The 24,281-nt window shown below is 40.7% G+C and overlaps 1 protein-coding gene across 2 annotated transcripts in view; it reads right to left on the bottom strand.

The window, feature by feature from the left end:
* Positions 1-24,281, bottom strand: part of CCDC170 (coiled-coil domain containing 170) — a 67,113-nt gene that overhangs the window by 20,610 nt on the left and 22,222 nt on the right. For both annotated transcript variants that reach the window (XM_067542421.1, XM_067542422.1), the window contains exons 4-8: positions 22,289-22,420; positions 21,266-21,522; positions 14,509-14,653; positions 11,755-11,940; positions 7,937-8,254 (exon numbers count right to left, since the gene is read on the bottom strand). In XM_067542421.1, the coding sequence (XP_067398522.1) occupies positions 7,937-8,254; positions 11,755-11,940; positions 14,509-14,653; positions 21,266-21,522; positions 22,289-22,420 (1,038 nt within the window). The remainder of the gene's footprint in view (positions 1-7,936; positions 8,255-11,754; positions 11,941-14,508; positions 14,654-21,265; positions 21,523-22,288; positions 22,421-24,281) is intronic.

The following is a 24,281-nucleotide window of genomic DNA, read 5'->3' as shown; positions in this document are numbered from 1 at the left end:
AGTCTGCATATACTCTAGGGGGAAAAGGAATGTTTTTAGAAGGTTGGCTAATACATTTTAATTAAGTGATGTCTACAAACATGTTACCATGTAGTGTAGATAGTGTTTAACATTTTTAAAAATGTATTTAGCTGGTCCTGGTCAGCATTAGAGAGCCTAGGGTTCACTGGGAACAATAGATACGTTTTTTACAGGTGTCTACACTCAGTGTTAACGTGCTTTTAAGCATCACTTAATTAAAAAATGTTTGCTAAACACATTTTCTTCTAAAGCTGATAAGAACTAAACCTCACAACACAAACCAAAATCATTTAGTTGTACTCTGTTAACTTTGCAATACTTATGTGATTCACTAACCAATAAAGTTAATGGAATGGAATTAAAAATGAATTGTTTAGAAACTGGAAATAGAAACAAGATGTCTAATTACAGTGCTGCCAAATATTAAAGTACTTGGCCATATCAAAAAATTGCTTTTTTTCCCCTCTAATTTTATTTTCCTGTAGCTATTTGGTTTGCATTGCTTATTCATTTTTAATTCCACCCTCAGATACTCATCCAAACAGTCCCTTCATTTCTAGCATCTGTTGACCTCATGTTTACAAACGGGCCTGATTCCACAGCATTTACACACATAAAACTACAATTAATTTCAGTGACAATTATCAACATGTGGAGCCTTGGATTAGTATTAAATACAAATGACACAATTGAACCGGACTGAAAAGCTTTTAGGGAAGTATTATTGATTGCACATGGAGGAGAAAAACCCACCACCAACAACAAAATACAACCTAAAAAAAAAAATCAACAACCAATATACACATTATTTTCTAATGTATGTCACTACAGGGCAAATCTAGCCCTTATTAGCTCTGAGGAGATATTGGTGACAGGGGAGGAGGAATCCTCCATCAGGCTACAGAGAAGCTCTGCAGCTGCTTTACCTGGTTCTCCTGTGGCAGGGGACAGAAGAAATGCACATAGCATCAGATCAACCTAGCCCCATCCTCTTGTTCCCCCCATACAATGCTATCCAGGAGGTGGTTTTCACACAGCAGGGCTCGCACTCTCTCTGACACACACACACACACACACACACACACACACACACACACACACCCCTTCCCCCCCCCCCAAAGCTACACTGATTATGCAGAACAGAGATCCTTTGGGATGGCAGAGTAAGATGTGTGGATTCACCTCTGTGGGCTTGTTTACATTTGAAATGATACAGCGGCACCTCTGTCATGCTTCAGTGTAGACAGTACCTATGATGATGGGATGGGTTCTCCCAATGGTGTAGATAATCCACTTTCCCGAGAGGCCATAACTAGGTCAACGGAAGAATTCTTCCTTCGACCTAGCACTGTCCACACAGAGGATATGGTCGGCTTCACAATATCACTCATGGGTGTGGATTTTTCATATCCCCGAGCAATGTGCCTGGGTTGACCTAACCTTTTAGGCATCCGTGAATGAAATATGCACGTAATGATGCTGCCACTGAAATTCTGCCATATATTTCACTAGGAAAAGCATTAGAGCCTGATTCAAAACCCATTCCTGGTAACTTTAATGGGCTTTGGATCAGGTAGGTCCCATAATTGTAAAAGTATGTATTGTGTTTGAAGATGACAACTTATTTATTCTTAGGGCATCTCTACGCTATGACTGTTACAGCAGCACAGCTACGGCACTGCAACTGTGCCACAGTAGCACCCTGGGTAGATGCTTCCTACGTAGATGGAAGGGGGTTATCCACAGATGTAGTTAATTCACCTCTCTGAGAGGTGGTAGCTAGGCTGATGAAAAAATTCTCCAGAGCTAAGTCCATCTAATTTTTAAGACCAGCATTAGAGTCTGAAAGAAGCGACTAATTCTGCAGTCATCACACAGGGGAAACAACTATGGACTTTAATAGTACTTTTGTCTGTATTATGACTGTAGGTTTGGGTCCAGATTAAGTAAATTTTATATATATATATATATATATATATAATTCATATATATATGAACCCTGCTGACATGTAGGGTGCTGAAGATCTAATCTAATCAAAATGATCCAGATTTTAAATTTTAACTGCTTTAGGACAATAATTAGTGGCAACATCTGTTTCCCACAAGAGACTTTATATTATTGGGCACTTGTCATTTTATATGTTGATTGTTTTAACAGGCATACCTCTGGGCTTTCTACTGATTAATCACACTTGTCAACAGGTGCAAATTATTGCCACACATTCTCCCATTTCACCAGATTAAATACCCAATTGCAAAAAGGTTTGCAGCAATTTTTAGCCAGACACATTTTATTATCTATTATAAGCTGACTGGAATGCCGGAGATAATAGGATAGGCTAATTTGTGGGCTAGGCAATAAGATAGACTAACATGCAGGCAATTAAAGCCCTAAAGATGGCCTCTCTTTTGTCACCTCATTGAAGGCATTTAATCCCTTCACTGATCATCTGGGTGCAAAAGTACATACATTCCATCTTAAACATTTTTATTCAAATCCTAGAAAGGAACTAGTCGGTACAGAGTTCCAGTGGGACTCTGCACAGGCAAAAAAGTCAGCACAAGCCCATAACTTCACAGGACTGGGGCCTTACATCAAGATTTGAAAAACAACTGCACTTACTCATGAATGCTCCAGGTTAGAGACCTTTTTTTGAAAATGTATTTTTATGAGGGATCAAAGGATGGAGGAAGATGTAGAAAGTGTAAGCAGAGCTAGACTAAAAACACAGAACAGCCTATATTCTCTTGGGAATGATTCCTTTAAGAGCATGCTCAAGTCCTTTCTGACATAGTTACTACAAGCTCTGACCTTCATAAAGAAACTCTCCTGAGAGAAGCAGTCCATACTTCTTTATTAGTGTGCTTCACTTTGGGACAAGGCAGACACCCAGTTGCCAAATACTAAAGTTTCTTCAGCATGCACGTTTGATTTTTTTTTTCTATATCTTTGTATTTGCTAAGTTCAGTGGTAATTAATATAGCTATAAATCCACCCCAATTTTTTTTATTTAGAAAATGATAAAAGTAACAAATTTACAGTGGCAGAAGGCAAAGAAAAGAGAAGGGAAGATTTGTTCTTCTCTCCCTTATATTTTTTTAAAAGATGAAATAAAAATGCTATGGAGGCACAGCTTGTAGCTCCATAGTTAAGGCAAAGGTGAGTTTTGCATTTAAAGCAGAGATGCACAGCCACTGCACCCAAACAACCTTAACTCTGCCTTGTAATGACACTAAGGGTATATCTACACTCATCGCCAAGGTACGTCAGGGGGGTGTAAGTGGCACGTCAGGGGGGGTAGGTGGCATTCCCTCCCTGAGCCCCACCAAGGGGAGCTGGCTCGAGCCTCCTGGCATCGCCAGCCCTAGCCTCCTGGCATGACCACTTGCCCCCCTAGGGGGACGTGCCCCACAGTTTGAAACCTCTGTTCTAGCTCTAGAGACGATGCGTGGGTCGGTCATGTGCCGCTCCCCAGAATCTTTAAATTGTATTGCCTCCCACTATCAACAGTTATGTGTCACCTCTGTAAAAAGGTGTGGTATTAACTCAGATTAGCTAACCCTGCTAGCTAACTTGAGTTGAAACAGAAATGATGAAATAGCAACTCATCTTTTAATTTTATTCAGCAGCTCAAGTTCAACTCCGAGCTGCCCTGTGCAGCTAACCCAGGTTAAAAGCCAAGTTGCTGTGTCTTCACTGTTATTTGAACCCAAATTAGCTAACGTAGGTTAGCTAATCCAAGTTAAGAACACATCTTTTCATGCATTATATAATCTGAGGGGTGGAATGGAATTAAAACAATTTAATGTGTCTTTAAAAAGAGTTTAATCTAATATGGAACTGCAACAATTATTATGCATTAATCATAATTGTCTAGTTACTGCATGATGTCACTACAGGGCAGAATTAAGGCTGGTTATCGCCATACCTTCATGTTTGGATTTCTTAAATTCAACTTTAACTCTGAATTTCCTGGGTTTATAACACTTATTTTGGGGATAATTATACCCCTATAATGTTTTTTACTCTAAACGACTCATATGTACTTCCAAAATTAACTTCATTTTAATGTCAAATGACAACCGTCAGCTGCTCAAACCAGAAAGCACAATACATATTTTACTGGTATGTGTGTGGTTAAACAGATGCTAACAAGATTAAATATACAGACAAGATTTTTTTAAATGGGAGCCGAAATTAAGGTTCCTGGATCTACATAAATGGCCTAAGAAGAGGCCTAATTTGAGAGGTACTGAGCACCTAGCAGTTCCTATTAAATTCTGGCCTGATTTTCACTGAAAGCTGCTGAGTGCTCAGCACTTCTGAAGAGCAATAACCTTTACCTTAAGGTGCCCATTTTTGAACACAGAATCATAGAAATATAGGACTGGAAGGGACCTTGAAAAGTCATCAAGTCCAGCCCCCTCTGCTGAGAAAGAACCAAGTAAACCCAGGCCTTCCCTGACAGGGGTTCGTCCAACCTGTTCTGAAAAATCTCCAATCACGGATATTAAACCTATTCCAGAGTGTGAAGGGACACGCCCTTACTCTGTACAGAGAAGACTAACGAGCTCTTCTGGACCTGTTCAGCCCTAACAAGGCACACATGCAAGACTTGTGCAGCCTAGAAGGGGAAGATCTTAAAAGAAGAAAATTTACCTCAGGAAGGGATGGTGAATAGGAAGAAGGCTGCTTCATCCCAAAGACTGCTGGTAACAGAGGTGGTCCAGCAAAGGAGAAGACAGCCACAGGATGCACCGCTTTCAAAGATGCCCAGAGTGGCAGCAAAGCAGTACGCCCCAGGAGAAGAGGCAGAAGGTAAACCCTACAAAGGGGCAAAAGTCTCTTGATAGAGTAGGCCCAAGAGACTGGCCATCTTTCCAGCCAGATCCTTCTCTCTTGCAAGGGGAATCCTTTGCCAGTATGCGTTTGCCTCAGAGAGCTCCCCCAAATGCTGCCAACTGGGGAGTGGTGACCAGCATAGCAGCCCAGTATGAATACTTGGCATGAAGGAAAAAAGTAACAGCCAGGAGGAGTCAGTGGTGAAGCAATGTTTGCATGTACTTTACTACAGCTTCAAAGGGACTGAACATTGTTAGAAAACTAAATGGACAGACCCAGCATGAGACTGAGTCATATAAAAGACATAAATCACCTGAAGGCAACCCCGTTAAACTTCAGACATTGCTCTTAATCATCACTGTTCTTAAATCTGTTCCCTGGGGATAGTCTCAGTTAAACTTTCCAATCAAGTGCATTGTACAAAAAGAGGGCAAGCAGTCAACACATGCACAAAATATTATTTCATACAAGAAATTCTCAGAAGGTTAGGAATTTTAAAGCGTATTAGCTATGGTGACAATCCGTCATGATGGGTTAGTATACGCAGAACATGAAGTGAGATCTCTATTAAAGTTGGCAGAACATTTCCATTCCAAAGGGTCATTTTCAGGTGCTTATAAATGTTCTCAAAGTTTTGACATATCAGCTGAAATTTGGTACAGTGATTCTCAAATCAGGGAGCATGTTTGGGTTTTTTTCCTAAAAATGTCATCAAACACTGAGCTACTTTCAGTCAGAGAGAGAGTGAAAAAAATGCAGTTTTCTTCAAACAAAATATTTATGTAACTTAAAATAAAAAAAGTCTAGTGCCTCAGTGGGAGGTGCTGGAAACTTGAAATTTGGCAGGGACGTAGACCCCAGGAGACACTTTCCATGGGTCCAGTGAAAAATAGTTTTTGATGTGGCAGAGTTATAAGGGTTTAACAATGTACTTCACATACGTACATTGTTTTCTGTTAAATGATAAAACAATCTGCCAGTGTTCCACTGGCAATGCGCATGCCTACATAAATGAAGTAGTAATTTCCATGGACTAGATGTATTCCACCTGATCTGTGTATATGCATATGTCAGAAAGTTGAGTGGCTTTTCGGTTTTAAATACATAGAAGCTTTGTGGAATATGGTGTGGTATAAGAAATCAGGGCTTAAATAGTAAAAGGTGCATATGGAAGAAGACAGGAGTGTGAAAAAGTCCATAGCCTCCTCCAAATTATAGATTATGATGCATATGGAAGAAAAAAAAAAAAAGCTGCTGCCTCATTCCTTGAACATGTTGTGCAGTCCACAGTGTTCTACTAATGTACAGCAAATAGTTGCACGTGATGGAATTCATTTCCAGCCATTCATTCTTCATTTTTTTCTAAAAGAGCTAGGAAATTCCTTACAAAACAGCTACATTAAATGACCATTAAGATTACAAAGTGAAGAAACCAAATGTTAGGAAATGCCAAAATTAAGGCCATCTGTTACCAGATTTTGTGCTGCACCTCTCAGGAGCATCCCTGGAGGAGGAGCTCTAACGCCACTTTGGCGCCTCCTCAATTCTGCTTGCTCCAGGAGCTGGTGCAGCCCATGGGTCTGCTCTTACAACAGCCTCCACATGGCTTCCAGTGAAGCCTTTCACAGTTCAGAACAGCTGTAGTGCTGAACACAACGGCCACACCCCAACCCACAACATGGTGCTATAAGGGTTGTCGGAGTGACGTACAGGTGCCACGGGGGGAGGGAGCTATGAACTGCCCTTCAGTCGAATTATATGATCACTTCCTATTTTTCTCCCTCAAAGAACTCATGACTTAGGGCTGGTCTACACAAACAGTGGCGGTGTACACATTCAAATGCTCCTCCCACCAATGTAACTCCCTTGATGTGCCGACATAATAAATCCACCTCAACGAGAGGTGTAAGGTTTATGTCAGCATAGAAAGTAGTAGAAAGTAGTTATCTGTCATTCTTATCAATTTCAGGGCTCCAAAGAAAACCAGCTGGGAGTGGGGCGAAAAGCCGCAGGTGGCTGGACCCCAGCTCTTGGCGGGGAGGGGAGAAGCCCTAGGTGGCTTCAAAGCCTGCTCCCTGCCAAAGCCAGGCAGCTTTGTCAATTTCACAGCTGAGCTGTGAAATTAACAAGGCTGCCCAGCTCCCAGAGGGGAGCAGGCAGGGGGAAGAGGGGCTGAGACCACACTCCCCAGGGGCAAGAACCCCCAGGTGGCTTCCCCCGGCCCCCAGTGGGGAATGGGGAGGGGAGAAGCCTGGGGCTGTCTCCTGGCAGGAACACGGAGAGTGGGGGGGCAGCCCGCTGGGAACACGGGAGTCTGTGGGGCTCCCGGCACAGAGCAGGGAGCTCAGTCTCTCAGCCCCCCACACTGCTCTTCTTAGGTCGGTGGAAGTGCTTCTGATGAGGACACACTCCACCGCCCCAAGGAGTAATTACACAGTAATTTTTCAAGTGTACACAAGGCCGCAAATCACTATGCAGAATGGACTGTGCTCAGTGAATGAGGCAAATGTTTAAAGTCTGGGTTTTTTTCCTTGTTTAATGTGTGGGCCTGTGCCTCATACACTGCACACCATCATAACTCTGCTCAAAGAGGAATTTTTTCTTCATTCATGGACTTTCCTATGATGCCACTCATGAGAGCATCTGATCACCTAATGTTACTGAATTTACTTTCAGAATAACCCTTTGAGCACTCCATTTTACAGATGGGGGAACTGAGGTACAGAGAGATCAAGTAATTTACCCAAGGTCACATCAAAGTCAGACCCAGATCAGCATTTTAAACACAAGACCATCCTTTCTCCCTCCCTGAGGGTGCCTGTCTCACTCCCTCACTGTATCAGCTTCATAACAAACTCTACAACTTCTCAAAGATGCTCTGGGCCCCAGACTGTCCAGCTTGCATACTGAATGAGGCAGGAGTCCTGTGGAAAAAAATATTATAGGACCATATTATTTAGGATTCTATAATAAATGCAACATGTACATGCAGAGTATGGAATTAAAACTAATATGGAAAAGGAACCATACAAAATCAAGCACAATGAACAAGAACAGTAGCAATCCACTTACTATCTTTTTGCTCTCTTCCCAATGGCCCAATTCTCGAATTCTCTCCATGATGGCCTCTTCCGAGGGTTTAACTGTTACAGAACTGATGCTGAGAAGGGTAGCAACTTTCTCTTTAAAAGCACTCAGCAGGTTCTGAGCAGTCCTGGCCTCTTCTAGGCTGCTCTTCACACTCCCATCCAGCTCACTGGAACATCTCTTCAGGTGGTGCAGTTCCTGCTTTGAGGCTTCCCAAGCCCTCTGGGTAGCAGCCAGACTATCTTGGAGGATTCTGATCTCCCTCTCTTGACTCTGTTTGTCTGTTAATGCACTGTCCAGATCCTAAAATACAAAAAACATAAAACCAGGCTTCTTAATCCAGGTCAAAAATAAAGAATGGGGAATAAAGGGCTAACTTTCAGCATGAAAAGAGGCGAGTAGCAGAGAGGTGCAGGAACCTGTAGTATTAGGACCAAAGTTGTTCATTATGGGCCCAATCCTGCAAGTCCTTCACAGACAGAATACCTACTGAGGCTAATAGAACTCACATACAGAGAGAATGCAGTATCATCCCTATATTTAGTATCAATGCCCTTCATGGTACAGTGAATAAGGAAGTAAGATTTGCAGATGACACAAAATTACTTAAATTTATAAATACATTGCTAGAGTGTGATAACTTCAGTTAAGAAAAATCTGACTAGGGAACTCAATGGTGGATGAAATTTAACACAGACAAGAGCTGGTACTGCATACTGGAAGAAACAGTGTAAATAAATTTAAATTACTTGCAAATGCTGATGCGGTCTAAATTAGTGATCGCTGGGAAAAGATCAAGGCAACATCTCATAGCGCTCAATGAAGACATCTGCTCAATAGGCCCCCAGGAGTTACAAAAAGAAGTAATAAGGACACTAGGATTATTTCCACACAAAACTGGGAAGTGGCTAGATGATAAAACATTATAAGAGCATATAAGGAAAGTGCAAATATTGATTGGTTGCCTCATCTCAAAGAAGGCATTGATGATCAAGCAAGGTGCAGAGATGAAGAATAAATCAGATTAGAAGCATGACAGGGAGACTTTCAAAGAAGAAATTTAAAAACTGGAATTATGTAGAGACACATCATGCCCTGATGAAACTAGCAAAATTCCTACCCCATGAGGCCAAAGTTGTCAGAAGGCAAGGAATGTCAACATGGAACTATCCACCTTTGTATTTGAGCCTACAGCTGCCTGTGTGTGTGACTATTGCTCAGTCTGAGCTCTGCAGGTTTAGGGGCCATGGCTGGGCAGGTGGGGCAGGACAGCAGCTATCTAGCATTCCTGTAGCACCTATCTAGCATCCCTGAATTGTCTAAAAAAATTCCTGAGGAAGTTAATCCTTACATAGTCTTTCTATGTCCCTTAAAGGGAGGGTACACAGCAGGAATACACAGAAAGACAATGACTGCAAAGGTCCCAAAGGAGGTACGTTGCCAGGAGATAAGGGAGCCGGGGGAATAATGCATAAGGGCTGCTAATCTGTAGATACCCTAAGATCCTGGGGATTTTCTCATAGATCTCATTGGCTCTCACTGTTGTAGAGCCATAACCCTTGCCTCCTCTTGTGTAAACTCACAGAGCTTTCCAAATAAATTTCTTCTTCTTTGTGATGATCCAGTCATCAATTTGAGAAAAAGATAAAGAAGCAGTAGATATGTCAGGGATATATAAAACAATGAATGGTATAGAGAAGGCCAGTTGGAAACTGCTGCGTACCATCTTGTGATATAACCACAAGGAGCCATTCGAGGAAAGAGAAAATATTTTAACGCAGATAAAATCAAAAACATGGTTCTGCTTCATTTAACCAGCCTGAAACTCTTTGCCCCAAGATACTAATGAGACAAACAGTTTAATAAGATTTTTAAAAGGCTTACACATTTATATGAATAAGAATAAACTTTGCAGTCAAACTAGCTAAGATTACAATGTAGTAAGAAATATAATCCTTCACACTTCAGAGCACTGTCTGATTAACTACTAAGAATGAGAAGGTATTTCCTTTCACACAAGGTACAATTTTACACGACCAGGTGGGTACATTTACAAGGAGCCATTTGCCTTCCCCAGAGCATCAGGTTTCAAACACTGTGGGAGGCAGGATGCCAGTCTTAATTGGCCAGCTTTGTTGCAATGTGATAATCCCTCTTTTAAATACATTTAAGAAAGAAACAAAGAAACAAAACCCTGTTAATTAGGAATACTTGTCACTACTCACTACTAAATTAATTTTAGAACTAACTGCCAACCAAATCTTGGCATGGTTCCATTTATTTCCCTTCTTCAACTCTAAAGAGGTCCTCCTCTTAACAGAGAAATTGTGCCAGTGCCAAGAATCAAATTATGGCAATTATAGCAAAGAACGAAGGGAGGTCTATTCCAATTATAATATTATTTCATCAGTCTGTAGATTTCTGTTCACAGGTGCAGCACAATAGTAGCTAGTCAGCATCAGTGTAAGCATTAACCAGTTATGATCTCAGGTTGTTTTTTTTTTTAATTTGAAAACATAAATACAAGTGCTCCAAAAGATCACTGTACTGAAATGACAAATTGGATAAAATAATTCACATGGAACACAACTATTGTGCTTCTTTCTTATTTTAAGTGTCATGGGTTATAGCAAACCATTTATTTTTTTAAAAAACTCTCCTTTTAAGAGTCATATTTGCACATCAGTTGATGCCTAAATCTTAAAAAATAAATAAATGCAAGTTACAAAATGAAAAAAGTAGTAAAATTCTATTTTGAAATTAAATGCTGAACAGCTTCATGGACACAGTTTATCAGGTCAGTATATGTATTTAACATATTTTTAATGCTGGTCTTGCCAATCATAGCAAAATGTTGGAACTGCAGACAAGAAAAATGTCACTCTCTCAGATACTCAGTGTATTCATAAAAAATTGTGCATATTACAAGCTGGATCCAAAGCCCATTCAAGTCAATGAAAAACTCCAACTGACTTGTCAGAGTGGATTTCGAATCATGGATTGTGGGGTCATGCTGCTAGCCAGGATTTCTCCGTGTACAAGTCAAATGAATATTTATGATTATGAAGTATCAGTTTGTTATACAATATAAATAATCTGTGTCTGACAGACAAGATGCTTCACTACTAGTTCTTTAAATGGAATCTTTAGGAAAACATTTAGTTAAATATTATTCAATACATTTCTGTCTATTCCTGAGGGACGTGTTTTACAGCAATTTTTTTTACAAGAAATCTGACTCCGATTGCATTTCCAGATATTCCTGATTCTATTACAAGAATACTTGTAATACTCCCTCAAGATCACTTTGAGGAATAAATATGGATTTTTTAGCATACATTTTTATTCATCTATTGGACCCCCACCTCAAAGAAAAATCAATAGTTCTACACGTTCATGCTGACTTACACAATGGCTGCCCAGTTACCACTTTGAGCAGGCAATAACTGGGGTTACAGTTGTTGAGAGTGAAAACATCACTCCATTGGCATATAGGAAACATCAACACTAAAGCAGAGCTCTCTAACACAAAGCGTTTCTTAATCTCCGAATACTCTTGAGACTTCATAAACTTGAGGCTGATAACAGAAAAATCTTTATTACAAGAATAAGCATATTAAAATACATCTCCATCCAAAACCCTAACCTCACAGAATTTGTCAAAATAATTTTTGCTGGTAATAGCATGTGTTGAAATCTTATCATTTACTTCCATTTCATGCTCTTCTACTGCAAAATGCATTTTGCATTTCTTGAAAAAGATCTCTAAACCACACAGATATGCACACTAGAAAACTATTTACCTTGCTAAGCTTGTCCATGTCTTGGGAGTAGGCTACAGCCTTTTTCTGCTCTTTGCTCACTTCTGAAACAAGCCTCATGATAGTTTCTCTGCTAGCTTTTGACTCCATCTCATGAACATTGATAGCCTCTGCAAGAGTGGCAATCTGCCCTTTTAGCTTTGTGTTTTCTTTATGCATCTCACTGACCTAGACAAACATACAATTCAAATAATACATATTACTACAATTCTTACACTTTTTCCTGTTAACAATTATCTTCACTCATTTAAATAGGTTTTCTGTTCATCATAAAAAATGTTGTTTGCAAAACCTTTAGGGTCAGATCTAGGACTACGTTCTGCTATTCATTTCCAATGTTTCCTTATAAACAAAGTAGAAAGAAAAGAGAAACTGGAGCCCAAAATATACCACAAGAAAAGTATGCCTTAGCATAGCAAATGTTAATTTGGTTTAGTTATCCACATATAAATTCTCATCATTATATCAAACATTATCCTCTGGAGGGCTGTTGTCATTTCTGCATGTCTACACTGGGGATAAGGCAGGGCAGAAAATAAAAATTGATTATACAACTATCTTCATGTGGGAACCAGACAGCTTTTTCTGTAAGATTTATGGCTACCAACCCTTTGGAAGGGGAAACTAGCAGAGTTCATTGAGAAATGACTTTACATTTTAAATGTTCTGAGCCACAGGGAGCCATGTGATTTGGCAGCAGATTCTTCTTGACCATATGTACAGGTATCTTGTAAACAAAATGATTTGGGGGGCTGTTTTGAACAGCAGCTAGAATTCAGGGTTAGAGGAGCCCCAGCCATGATCTTGATCTCTTGAGGTAATGCTGCAGCAGCTCCAAGGAGCCTGAGGCCCCATGGGTCTGGAGCTCAGGCCTGCAGAACTACCAGGCAGCTAACAGCTCCTGGCTGCCACCCAGCAGCAGCAGCTATAACCAACTTCCACTCCACTTCCCATGACCCACTGTGGACACAGCCCACAGGAAGTTCCACCTCAAGGGTCTGACAGATAGCAGCCCCCTGGCTCCTGATTGGCTCCCTGGCCTACATAAATCTAAGGGGCATTCCAGGAAGCGTCCAGGCAACAGTGTGGATCTTCTGTAGCTGCCATGACCTTTCCCGCTCCTGAACTCTTGGCTTGACCTGACCTTTGCCTCCTGACTCGCACCTTGAAACCTGATGTGGACTCTGCCCCTTGCTATTGAGCCTGGCCTGGATGGGACTACAAACTCTTCTGTTATTCCAGGCCTTGAATTTGCCCCTGCTCTGTCCTTTGGCCCTGACTGCCCTGATTGGGATCCTGACAAGGAGCAGGATAGGTGTGGCTACAAATCTGGGGTGGGGAATATCTTCTGACACTTCAAAATTGGCAGAAAAATACAAAACTATATGTCCCTTTTTGTCCTACAGGAATGATGCCTCTTAAGGTGCAGGTGCTCCTATTGTCTCTAATTCAAGTCATTACTGGGAGAAAAGAGACATAGATAAGGGGAAAAAATACCCAGAGCAAATATTCTGTGTTCTAATACATAGTGCTTTCAATGCAAATTAAATGATAGACCATTAGATGTAACTGTGCAGATAGGGTGACCAGAATTGATCCCAGAATTCCAGGTGATGTATTATAAAGTTATTTGGGTAACTATATATACATATACACTACTTGTTCTAAAGTCCTAAGTGCGATGGTTTGTTATGACATGAACAATTCTGTTATAATATAATGGACATAGTTGTACTGATATAATTCGATAACCTTCAGTGTAAGAGTTATGGTTAACTTATATTCACAGAATACCTTTATCTTTAATGACAGATGGTTAATTAATAGTACATGGACAATTTTTCTCAATAAGAAAATACTGCAGTTTGGATATGCTTACTAAGTTTTTAATTTCAAATGGTTAATTTAAAATCCAGACTTCAGACAATAATTTGTATAAATATTAATAAGGCAGCACTTCACAAAGTGTGCCCACATAGAAGAGAAGCAGGGGTGGAAAAACTAGCCAGAGAGTGCAAAAGAGTATAAAAGGCTACATGCAGGTAGGGGGTATGGTTGATTTCATTTTCCTGAATAGAAGCTCAGCTTTCAAAAGCTGGGGAAATGCTGGAGGAGAAAAGTATTCAAGTTTTTACACACAGTCCTGAGAGAATGCTACACAATGAATGGATAAGGTTCAATTGTACCTTGTAGTAATTATGAATTTTGGTAAAGGGGCAAAATTAAGGTTGTTTCAGCCTGTGTCACTGAGAATGTTCTGCTTAGTGGCATGAATGCACTAAATGAGTGTTAAGAATGGTGCCAGAATTGTCATATTCAAATTTTATAGTTTTTGATATTTTTAGACAAGCGTTCAGTTGTATGTATTTTCTTGATTTGTACTGAACAATCATAATTCTAAATGTAAGTTAATATATATGAATGTACGTAAGGCCTGACTGAGTTCAAGGAGAGCTGTGGGAGATCAGCACTTCTGAAAACCAGGCCAATGTTTGTAAACACTATTTTAAATGGTTGTAAGCTCTGTATATCTTTATGTGACAACAAAATTCTGATCTTTGACATTTAAGTTGTTTAAACACGTTCTATTTTTCTATTATAAAAGAAAATTGCTCTATTAAATATTTTAAAAAGACCATGCACCCTCTATATGAATATCTTTTAGAGCAATACAATGCAGTTAAATATTTAACAAGTCTCTTCAATATGTAGGAAAAAATAACTGCACATAAACACCTTTGAAATTAAACGTTTGTGTGGTTCCTCTTTTCCTCTGATGTCTATACCCAGGAATCCAGAAAGCTGTGCGAAGAATTCACCATGCTTCTGGCTGATCTTAGAAGCTTCATTCTTGCTTTCTTCACACTCATTCAAATATTTGCTAATCAGCCAAAACAAATACACACATCAGGATGAATACTTAGAAACAGTATTTTCTCAAGCAAACGGCAAAATTATCCCAAGTTCATTGCTTGCTCCTACCTATTCTAGAACAACCTTCACCACAGTTAAATGTGGTTTAATGCATATTCTATGGGCCAACAGGGGCAGGGAGCACTGTCAGATGCAGCACATTCTGCCCCAAAGGGAGCAAACACCTCACAGCCTTATCAAATTATACCCCTCTGATGAAGGGCTCTGAAGATTTCCCTTCAGTCCACCCCAGCAAGATGAATCAATGATGTTGTTTGTTTGGTAGTTGTCCTGCTAAGGAAAAAAGCACAGGTTGGTAAGGCAGGAAACTCCAGAGGCTCTCCCCAATGTACACCCTTGGAAAAATAGCATGTATTCAAATCACATTCTGTATTTTAATAAATAGCATAAATACTTGTAATTTAAATTAATAATCGATAGCTATATTTTTAAACACACTGGATGAAATACTGATTCTATATCATCAGTTATGCCTATTTCAGAAGACACTAATTCTGGTTTGAATATTTTATTTTTGAATTTCTGATGGACAAACATCTACTCAAAAAGCACCACGAGAACAGAAAATTCCCATAAAGCCAAAGACTTTCACCTTGAATTCTGCACAGAAGAGGAAGTTCCTTTTCATGTACGGTAACTGGAGTTCTTGAAGATGTGGGGTCCATAAGCACATTCTACTGATGGAGCATACACCTCATGAGCCTGAGATTGGAGTCTTTTGGGTCAGCCGTATTCATACAACACACATGCACCCCTAAGCCCTCATGCTCCATGGTGAGGCCATGTAAAGGCAAAGCATGCCAGCTGCCATTCGGTTCCTTCTCACCGCAGAACCCCCAAATAAGGACTCCAAGGTAGAGGGGATGGAAGGGAGGGAATGTGCATATGGACAACACATCTCAAAGAACTTGTCACTGTACACAGTAAGTAACTTTCCATTCTCCTTTAGATGATTGTCTATATCCATACACCACTGCTGGTGACTCCCATGCAGTGATTGTGTTAAGGAGGTGGGAGCTCAGAGTAATTATTTAAACAGTGAATGAAGACCTGCTTTACTAGATGCAGCTTTGGGCGTGGAGGCCTCAGTCAGGGCGCAGTGCACCATGAATGTACGGATGGATGCATGCCCAGGTGGCTGCTTTACAAGTGTTTGATAATGGGACACATCAGTGATGCTGCTGATGCAGCTTGCACTCTAGTGGAGTGAGCCCTGAAGGAAGGTGGATCTGTCCTGGCCACTCTGGGGCACATTCTAATAGTCAGAAATTCAGTTTGATCGTCTCTGGGATGAACCTGCAGAGCCTCTTGACCTTTCTGAGGGAGATTAACAGTCTCAGTGATTTTCTCAAGACTTTTGTTCTGTTTAAATATTAGGCCAGGGCTCTCCTGATGTGTCGAGCAGGGTTTTTCAACCCATAGGCTGTGACCCAAAAGCGGGCTACCACAATGTATCACAGGTTGACATAGGAAGCTCAGAAGAGAGGGTGGCAGATCCTTCCCCTGGGGAGATGGAAGGCCCTGGGAGGGGGGAAGAGGCTGCAGAGCCTGCCCTACATTCACCCCGCCGTGGTCCTGCGGGCTGGCTAGGCTCAGCTCCCTGCTCCGGGTGTTGCAACCTGGTGCACAGGGTTGCAGTACCACTCAGGTTTGGCCCAGCTACCCCTCATCACCATGATGACAAAGAGCTGGCCAGGCCAAATTTCAGCGAGAGATGCTGTGACCCTGTGCACCAAGTCACTACACCACTTTTTTGGCCCAGCCAGCCCATGGGCCAAACCTGAGCAATGCTGCAACCTCGAAGGTTATATTGCCTGAGTGAGGAGCTGAACTTGGCCAGTCCCACGGGATAGGAGCCACAAAAGTTGCCACTGTAGAATGCAAGGTGTACTTATTTAGTCTTTACCACATTCTGTATATTATATTTCTTACGCACAATACATTTAGTAAGCCAGGTATCTTTTTTTTGCACTTAAGCTATTTACTGATCACCATAGGCCATCAAGGTTTACAATGGGGGCAGACCCCAAAAAGGCTGAGAATCACTGGTCTAGAGTGTGCAACATTGCCCCAGATTTGGAAGCATGAGATTTGGGGAAAATACAGATAGGTGTATTTTTTGGTTCTAGTGGAAGTCTGTTACCAATCTGGGGAAAAATTTAGGGCATATGCTCCACCTTGTCTGAATGAAGTACCATACTAGTGGGTCAGCCATCAGTGCCTAAATCTCCTCTACTGGTCCAGCAGAAGTTATAGTGACTAAAAATGCAATTTTCATGGAAAGGTTAGCAGGGAAGAAGAGGCCATAGGCTTGAAGGGTTGGTCTCTAAGGGCTGACAGTCCCATATTCAAGTCCCATGAGGATCCAGGTTCCTTGATTGGTGGGAATACCTTAATTAGGGCCTTCAGGAACCTAATTACTGACAGATTTGAAAACATGGTATGGACCTCTACTGGTAGGAGATGAGCTGAGGTGGCCAGCTGACTCAACTGAGGGACAGGTTCTTGCATTTTAGTTTGGGTGAGCAGTGGAGTATTTGAGGTATCAAGAAATAATGTGGTACCACTGATTTTTGGTGGCACCCATGGAAAAAAACCATCATCCATTTTACTAGGTAGGTTTCTCTTGCTGATTCTTTTCTGCTGCTTATTAGAACTTCTCTAACTGGAGAGAAGCAGGTCTGCTCTCCTGACAACAGCCACGCTTGCTGAGAGCTGCAAGAACACAAGGGTTCAGGTGTTGCCTGTGTCCCTTGTCCTGAGACAGTAGAAGAATGATTCAGTAGGTCTATGAACTAGAATTATCAGGGTCACACTGGAGCTATAAGGATTAGCTTGGCTGAGACCTGTTTGAGTTTGCAGAGCACTCTGGCAATAAGATAGGTCCAGGGGAAATATATATCAGGCAAGTGGCATAGCTACAAGTAGGCCTGGATGGGCCATGGCCCACCCAATCAGATGTTAAGCAATTCATCCTGCATTTTCATCAGCCTCTGTTTCATTTGTGACACAAGGTCTATGCCTACCCATGACAACCACAGGCCCTGCCAAAAAATCAGTTTTGGCTATGTGTCTGCATCAGGCCTTCCTGTTACTGTGGCTAGGAGACATCTGCTATGGATCCCATTCTGATTCCAACCCTTGAGCAGAATCTTGGCACTTGTTGTATTGAGTGGCAAAAAGGTTGATTTTGGGATTGTCCCAGTCCATGAAGATGTCCACCAGAATCTTGCCTTCAATCTCCCACTCATGATCTGGGAGGAAGTGTCTGCTGAGATTGTCTGCAAGCAAGTTCTGCAGTCTAGATAAGCGTACCTCCACCAGGAATAACCATATGTTTGAGGCACCAATTCCAGAGTCTGATGGCTTCCTGGCAGAGCAGGGAAGGCCTGTCTCCGCCTCGTTTGTTGACATAAAACATGGTGGTCGTCTTGTTGATCAAGATTTGTATGGACTACCCTTCTTTTATCTAGAGAGTTTTCAGAGATTGATGTGCATTCACTTCTCCCTTGGGGACCATAAACCCTGTGTCTTTAATTTGTCCACGTGGGTACCCCACTGTAGCAAAGATGTGTCTGTGACTATCATCTTCGATGGCAGGGGCACCCAGAAGGGGACCCACCCTTCTGCAAACACTCGTTTTTTTTCCACCATTTCAGTGATGACAGGACCATGGGTGAGATAATGAGAGGCATGCAGGTGAAGTTTGGTGGGTTTGTAAACCAGCTTCTACCAATCCTGCATGCAGTAGAGGTGAAGTCTGGCATGCGGTGTCACAAAGGTGCAAGAGGCCATATGACCTAAAAGAGCAAGGCACAGCTTTCCATTGGTACACGGATTTCCCTTCAGCTGGAGAGTTCGAAGACACAGGTTCTCAGATCTGTCTTGAAGCATGTACTCCTTGGATGTGGAGGAGTCTGAGATCACACCAATGAATTCAATCCTCTGATCTGGGATTACTATCTATTTCCATTTGTTGACTTTCAGGCCTGACTTCTAAAAGAGGTTGAATATGTTCTGGATGGCTTCAGAGACCTGTTGAGGAGAACTCCTGCATATGAGCCAATCATCCAGGTAAGGTTATATATTGATGTTGCATCTTCTCAGATAAGCTGCCACTACTGACAGCACTTTGCTAAACCTCCTCAATGCTGTAAGAATCCAAAAGGCAGTATTCAATATCAATGGCCCAGGCCAACTGTAAACCTGTAGGCAAAATGATGGAGATGTGGAAGTAGGCATCCTGCAGCTCAAGAGATGTGATCCAGACTCGAGAGCTGGGATTATTGATGTGACGGGGACCATCCTGAACTTCAACTTGTGAACAAATGTATTGAGGTTCCACATAACCAGGATGGGTCACTAGCCTCCCTTTTTCTTCAGGATAAGAAAATAAATGCTGCCTTTCCTCTATATTGAGGAGGGACCTCTTCCATCACTCTGAGAGAAAGGAGCACGAGGACCTCCTGACATAATAAATCCTCATGAGAAAAATTGTGGGGGAAAAGGGTTGAGTGTAAGCACTGCCGAAAACCAAATGGAGTATCCATGGTGTTGTGTCTATGGTGCATTAGTCGGTGGTGAAATAGCCAAGGGAATCTCGTGGGAAGGAATGCCATCACATCTTCAACATTAGCTATTTCAGTGACTTATCTAAAAACATTTATCCAAAATAACTGGTTACAGGATATACCATCTAATTTATCCCGTCCTATTCATCAATTTTTTTTTCTAGTATAAGAGTGAGTTAGCCTCATGTAAAGCATGTGTGTCCAATATGTTCTTGACGACTACTATGTCTCATCTGAAAATATGCCAGCTAGGAAATATAATGAAAGTTATACATTTCTTTAAATTACAGCAACAGCACATAGCATTAACCTACTTTTTTTTTAAAAGCAATATAGTACATTTGATCAAGTGAATTTCTGCTGAAATACTTGTACCTCTCACGCATATGAAGCTACAAAACTGACATAGAACAACTAAACTGTGTGTGTATTCTGATTACTTTTTTTTGCTTGCTCACGGTCCTGAAGATTGTTAAATTGATAAGAAAGTCAGCACAGGACATTGCATGTTTTACAATGTTATAAAGTTGTATATGACAAAAGCCATTGCCCAATAAATGGTAGGGGGGGAAAAAAATCAGTGACATCAGAAATGCACATGCTAGTAGATACTATATTTAAGGTTTCTTCTTCTTAGCACTCAGCTATCACCAGCAATGGATCTCTTCCTCTTCCTCTCTCTCTGCATAGCTATAACTACAGACATACGATAGTATCCGAGCACATTGATATTCCATTATGTTACTCCCCAGCAGCGTATGTAATATAGAAAAATACAAAATGTTATATTAACATTTAGTTAATACAAAAACTCAAATATATGGAAATGAAAAATTAAAATTCTTAGTAAGTTGAGCCACATTGTACAAATTATATATTTTCTAGTGTATACTTAACATAAAAAGTAATATTGTATATATTTAAAATAAATACACGAATTGAAATTACAATTCATGTACAGCATGACTGAATTATCACTATTATGAAAACTTTAATTTTCATGACTATTAAGCATTTAAATAGGTAACCTCAATATTAAGCACAAGCTTTTGTATTTTCATTTCCCAGCTTTTTTTTTTCCAGGGAAAACGAAAGCAGTTCACCTTGAAGAGTCACAAACTCCACTAGGAAAGCTAGTGGATCTTCTAAACCCTTAGAAATTGGACTGGGGAGATCTACATACTCCTGTAATTTTACCAGCAGTCTTTGAAAGTCGTACAGATTACAGCTGCAAGTGATTCAATGCTTCACAGGAGTAAACCTCCCTCTTGCAGAGTTTATTTATATTCTTTGCAAAAACAGGTTGTTGTTCTGACAGGTTCTACCAGCTGCCATCAGACAAGTCTTTGGTCCCAACTATCACAAACCTAGTTACAGTCAATAGGTGTGTCAAGCCTCTTTCAGAGTAGACTCAATAGAATAAATAATTTAGCCTCTTTATCTAATACAAACAGCTATAAACAATGGAGGATGGCCCAGTCTACATAGCAGGTCAGGGATTTCCCAGATTGTAAACACAGGGGTGCTAAGAGATTGGTTTTTCAACCTGTGTGTGGTAGAGGCAGAGACCGTCAGGAGAAAGCCAGCAGAAGGAGTGGTGAATGTGACCTTGAGAGGAAGCAGAAAAAGACATGGTCGGGCACAGAGCTGGAGTGGCACACTTGGGGATGTCTGAGCTAAGAAATGGTGCCTGTTGTGTGTTCCTACTGTGTTCAGGGAAACTGGGCTTTGTATGCATCATTTGAAAATAAACAAGATTACACCAAAGAATATATTTAATTCATATAAAGTTCTCCTCCTAAAGGACACAACTCTGCAAGGCCTGAATATTGGCTAACTGCTCAGGCCAAAGGGGCAATAACATATAATTCAATGTAAATCTGTTTCTGCACTAAAATTTGCCTACAACGGTAGTTTTCTATGTTGGCAACTTGAATACTCTGACATCTCAACCCAAAATTATGCCACAGCTTGCTTGAATCTCTTACTTCAGTTTGACTTCTTGGTCATGGATCTTCTCCTTCAGCTCCCAATTCTCCTGGAGCACAGCCTGTGCTGTTAGGTCTGTCTGTTTTTTGGAAGTGGCAAGCACACCTGATTCTTCCTCCATCTCCTGAACTCGAGTTTGCAAAGATAAGAGTAGAGAGGACTGTCTAGCATTGTTTTCCTTGTAGCTTTCCATTTCAGTCTTCAGCTCTTGCAGTGAGACTTCTTTAGAGACCATTTTGGATCTGAGATCTAGAAGCTGTAGACAGAGGAGAGGAAGAGAGAAAAACAAAGAACTGGAAGAAGAATTCACTATAGACTATATATTTGAACTGCTTCAAGTAAATAAATAAACAAACAAATGTATTTGAATCTGGCAGGAAATATCTTTTGGAACCAAAGTATCTTATTCTTCTATCCTCTTATCAAGGTATTCAATGAAAAAAGTAACAATAACTACCATTTTTTCAATACTTGTAACATTTATTAAATGGTTTAGGTTTCACCAGAATGAAGAATGCTATCAATATATGACACTATCATTCATTTCTATCAGCACAGAAAAACCACCTATACTGCACGACTGGATCAACTAAGCTTCATTCAGTAATGTTAATGTGCTTATTTTTTATTTCTAAGGGGGAAAATATGGGAACCCTAGAATCGACAAATGTTATAACCACTCAGAAAACCACAATATTGAAATACCAACTTTGGTCAGAATTGTGAAATACTGTATTTTACATCCAAACAAACATAAGAAAATTATTCTGGTGCCAACTTCAATTAATGCACAACATAATGGCACGAACACTGGCAACTGAAATAAGGAGATAAAAGCTCATATGGCAAATCTGAATAAATGTAAACAAAAACAAAATCCTACAATTAATAAAACAAAGATAAATTTTACATTCTCTGCAAGGACAGTTAGTGGATCTACTCTTTCCACAACATGTGCATAACTCCCATTAGCAGGAAAATAACCTTTAGGGTTTTGTGGAGGGAGTGTCTTTAAGACTTACCTCTGACTGGGCACATTCATACTTTACCAGAAGTGCTGCAAGTTCACTACGGGCAGTTTCAGCCGCAGACCGATAGTGATTTGTCTGTTCTCGAGTGACAGGAATATCCAGAAGAATGTGATCATAAGCTCCCTGAGAAGATATCACAGTCAGAGCAATAGGAGAACCATCAGACACCATGTTTCTGAACAACTTTGCTTCCAATTTGTTTTGTCATTCAGTAGCTCAAAGAAAACACCCTGAAAATGCTGTGCACTAACATTGGGTGTGCCATACCCACCAACGGTGTAAACAGACATAACTGTACTGAAATCAAATGGAGTCCCTCTGCTCACCCTGTTGGTGAACTTAGCCCTCAGTGTGTTAAATTGTTAAAATGCCAGTGTATCACAGCAAAGAAACTTCGTGGTTATTACATGATTAAACGTTAAAAACAAAGAATTCTTTACAGACTATCCTTGGCCAGAGGGAGGTTGTGTTTCTCTACTATTTCAGTATTTAAACACTTTTCCCACACTGATCTACAGTTTTGCAAAAAATAAAATATGCATATAAGGGGGAAAAAGTAGTATGAGGGATTCAAAAGCATCAAAACATACAATATGTAGTCATGTAACTATCCATCTCCACTCCTACCCTTCTTTTGGTTGCTGTTCCTCTTGGCTTTTAGACTTTTCCCATTCCCCAGCAAAACTAATTTGACATTTTGACAATGTACAGAATGGTGCAATTTTTAAATGCTCTACTCTGGATGCTCTGAATCCTGAATTTTCTTTTCATTCTCTCCAAGAGCACCTTGCAGCACTTATCACAGGAAGCCCAGTTAGCTTAAGTAAAACAAGTTAATTTAATTTAGAAAATAGAGAAGAGAGAAATCAAAGCCAAGCATCCCAAATTAGATCTACTCCTGAACTGGGCAACAGCCCCATTAGATAGTACATATTTTGTAGTTATTGTTGATTGAAACAATATTAAATCTGACATTCTTAGAGCAGAATTGTGTTTAGTACATGCAGAGAATGCAAAGGAGTAGGGAGAGAGCACAAAAAAACTCCCCCACTGCACCAACTCCCATGCAGAAATGAAACACAACTGTGGCCCTTGCACTATTACAGAAGGAAGATATACTCCAGTCCAGCAATGATGTGAGAACTAGACATCCCAGGGGGAGCTGAAATAGGACCCAATTCACACTGGCCAGCATAGTTGGTCTCACTCTAGAAAGGGCACAGTCCATCTTCTTCAAGGATGTTTCAGAGCTGGTTTACCCGCAGTATCATGCATGATTAATTCTACATCTGGACACTTTTATTCCAGAATAAGAGTGTACACACATGCTGTTCTTCAAGACTAATTATTCCAGAATAGCTATGCCTGAATAACTCCACCTGTAGACAAGTCCTTGGTGTCTATACCTCTAGGATCTCCCGCTGAGGCAGTGCACCACACTAAACCCATTGCATGCCATATAGCACCCTCGAATTTTGTGTCCATATGTCTCTCTCCTAACCTGAAAGAGTGATGAGCAAATGAAAAAGGGAGTTCACAATAGGCAACATATCGGCAACCATACAGCTGGGCACTGGCAATTTAGCTTCTTCTTTCATATGGTTGATGTAGAGCAGCAACTACAATTTCACCTGAAGTCGATCGAGCCAGATGATTACATCAGGAGTGGCAGAATTTATTGCAGTGATGCCTCCTTCCCATTTATAAATTGGGCAATAGGTGGTGAGATGTTTGATGGTCAGCCACACTCATGCTGTGGAGTCCCCGATTTTCCATTTGTGCATTAAATAGCCACATCTGCCATGGTTAGTTCGGATTTGGTTCAGAGTTGACCAAGGTGTCCGTGGGAGGTCAAACCCATCCTTCTGCATGGAATCTGGCACAAGGTGCTTTTTTTTTTTTTAATAAAGTATTTTAAGTATATTTTAGCCCAATCTGCTTTCCACGCCTCCTTCTAATCATAGCCTGATTGCATGAGGCTAAG

This window comes from Emydura macquarii, unplaced genomic scaffold, assembly GCF_026122565.2.
Source record: "Emydura macquarii macquarii isolate MOO-44397 ecotype Brisbane River unplaced genomic scaffold, CSIRO-AGI_Emac_v2 contig_705, whole genome shotgun sequence".
In the NCBI taxonomy this organism is placed as follows: domain Eukaryota; kingdom Metazoa; phylum Chordata; order Testudines; family Chelidae; genus Emydura; species Emydura macquarii.
The sequence above is the reverse complement of the archived record's forward strand: the minus strand, read 5'-3'. Positions and strand labels throughout refer to the sequence as shown.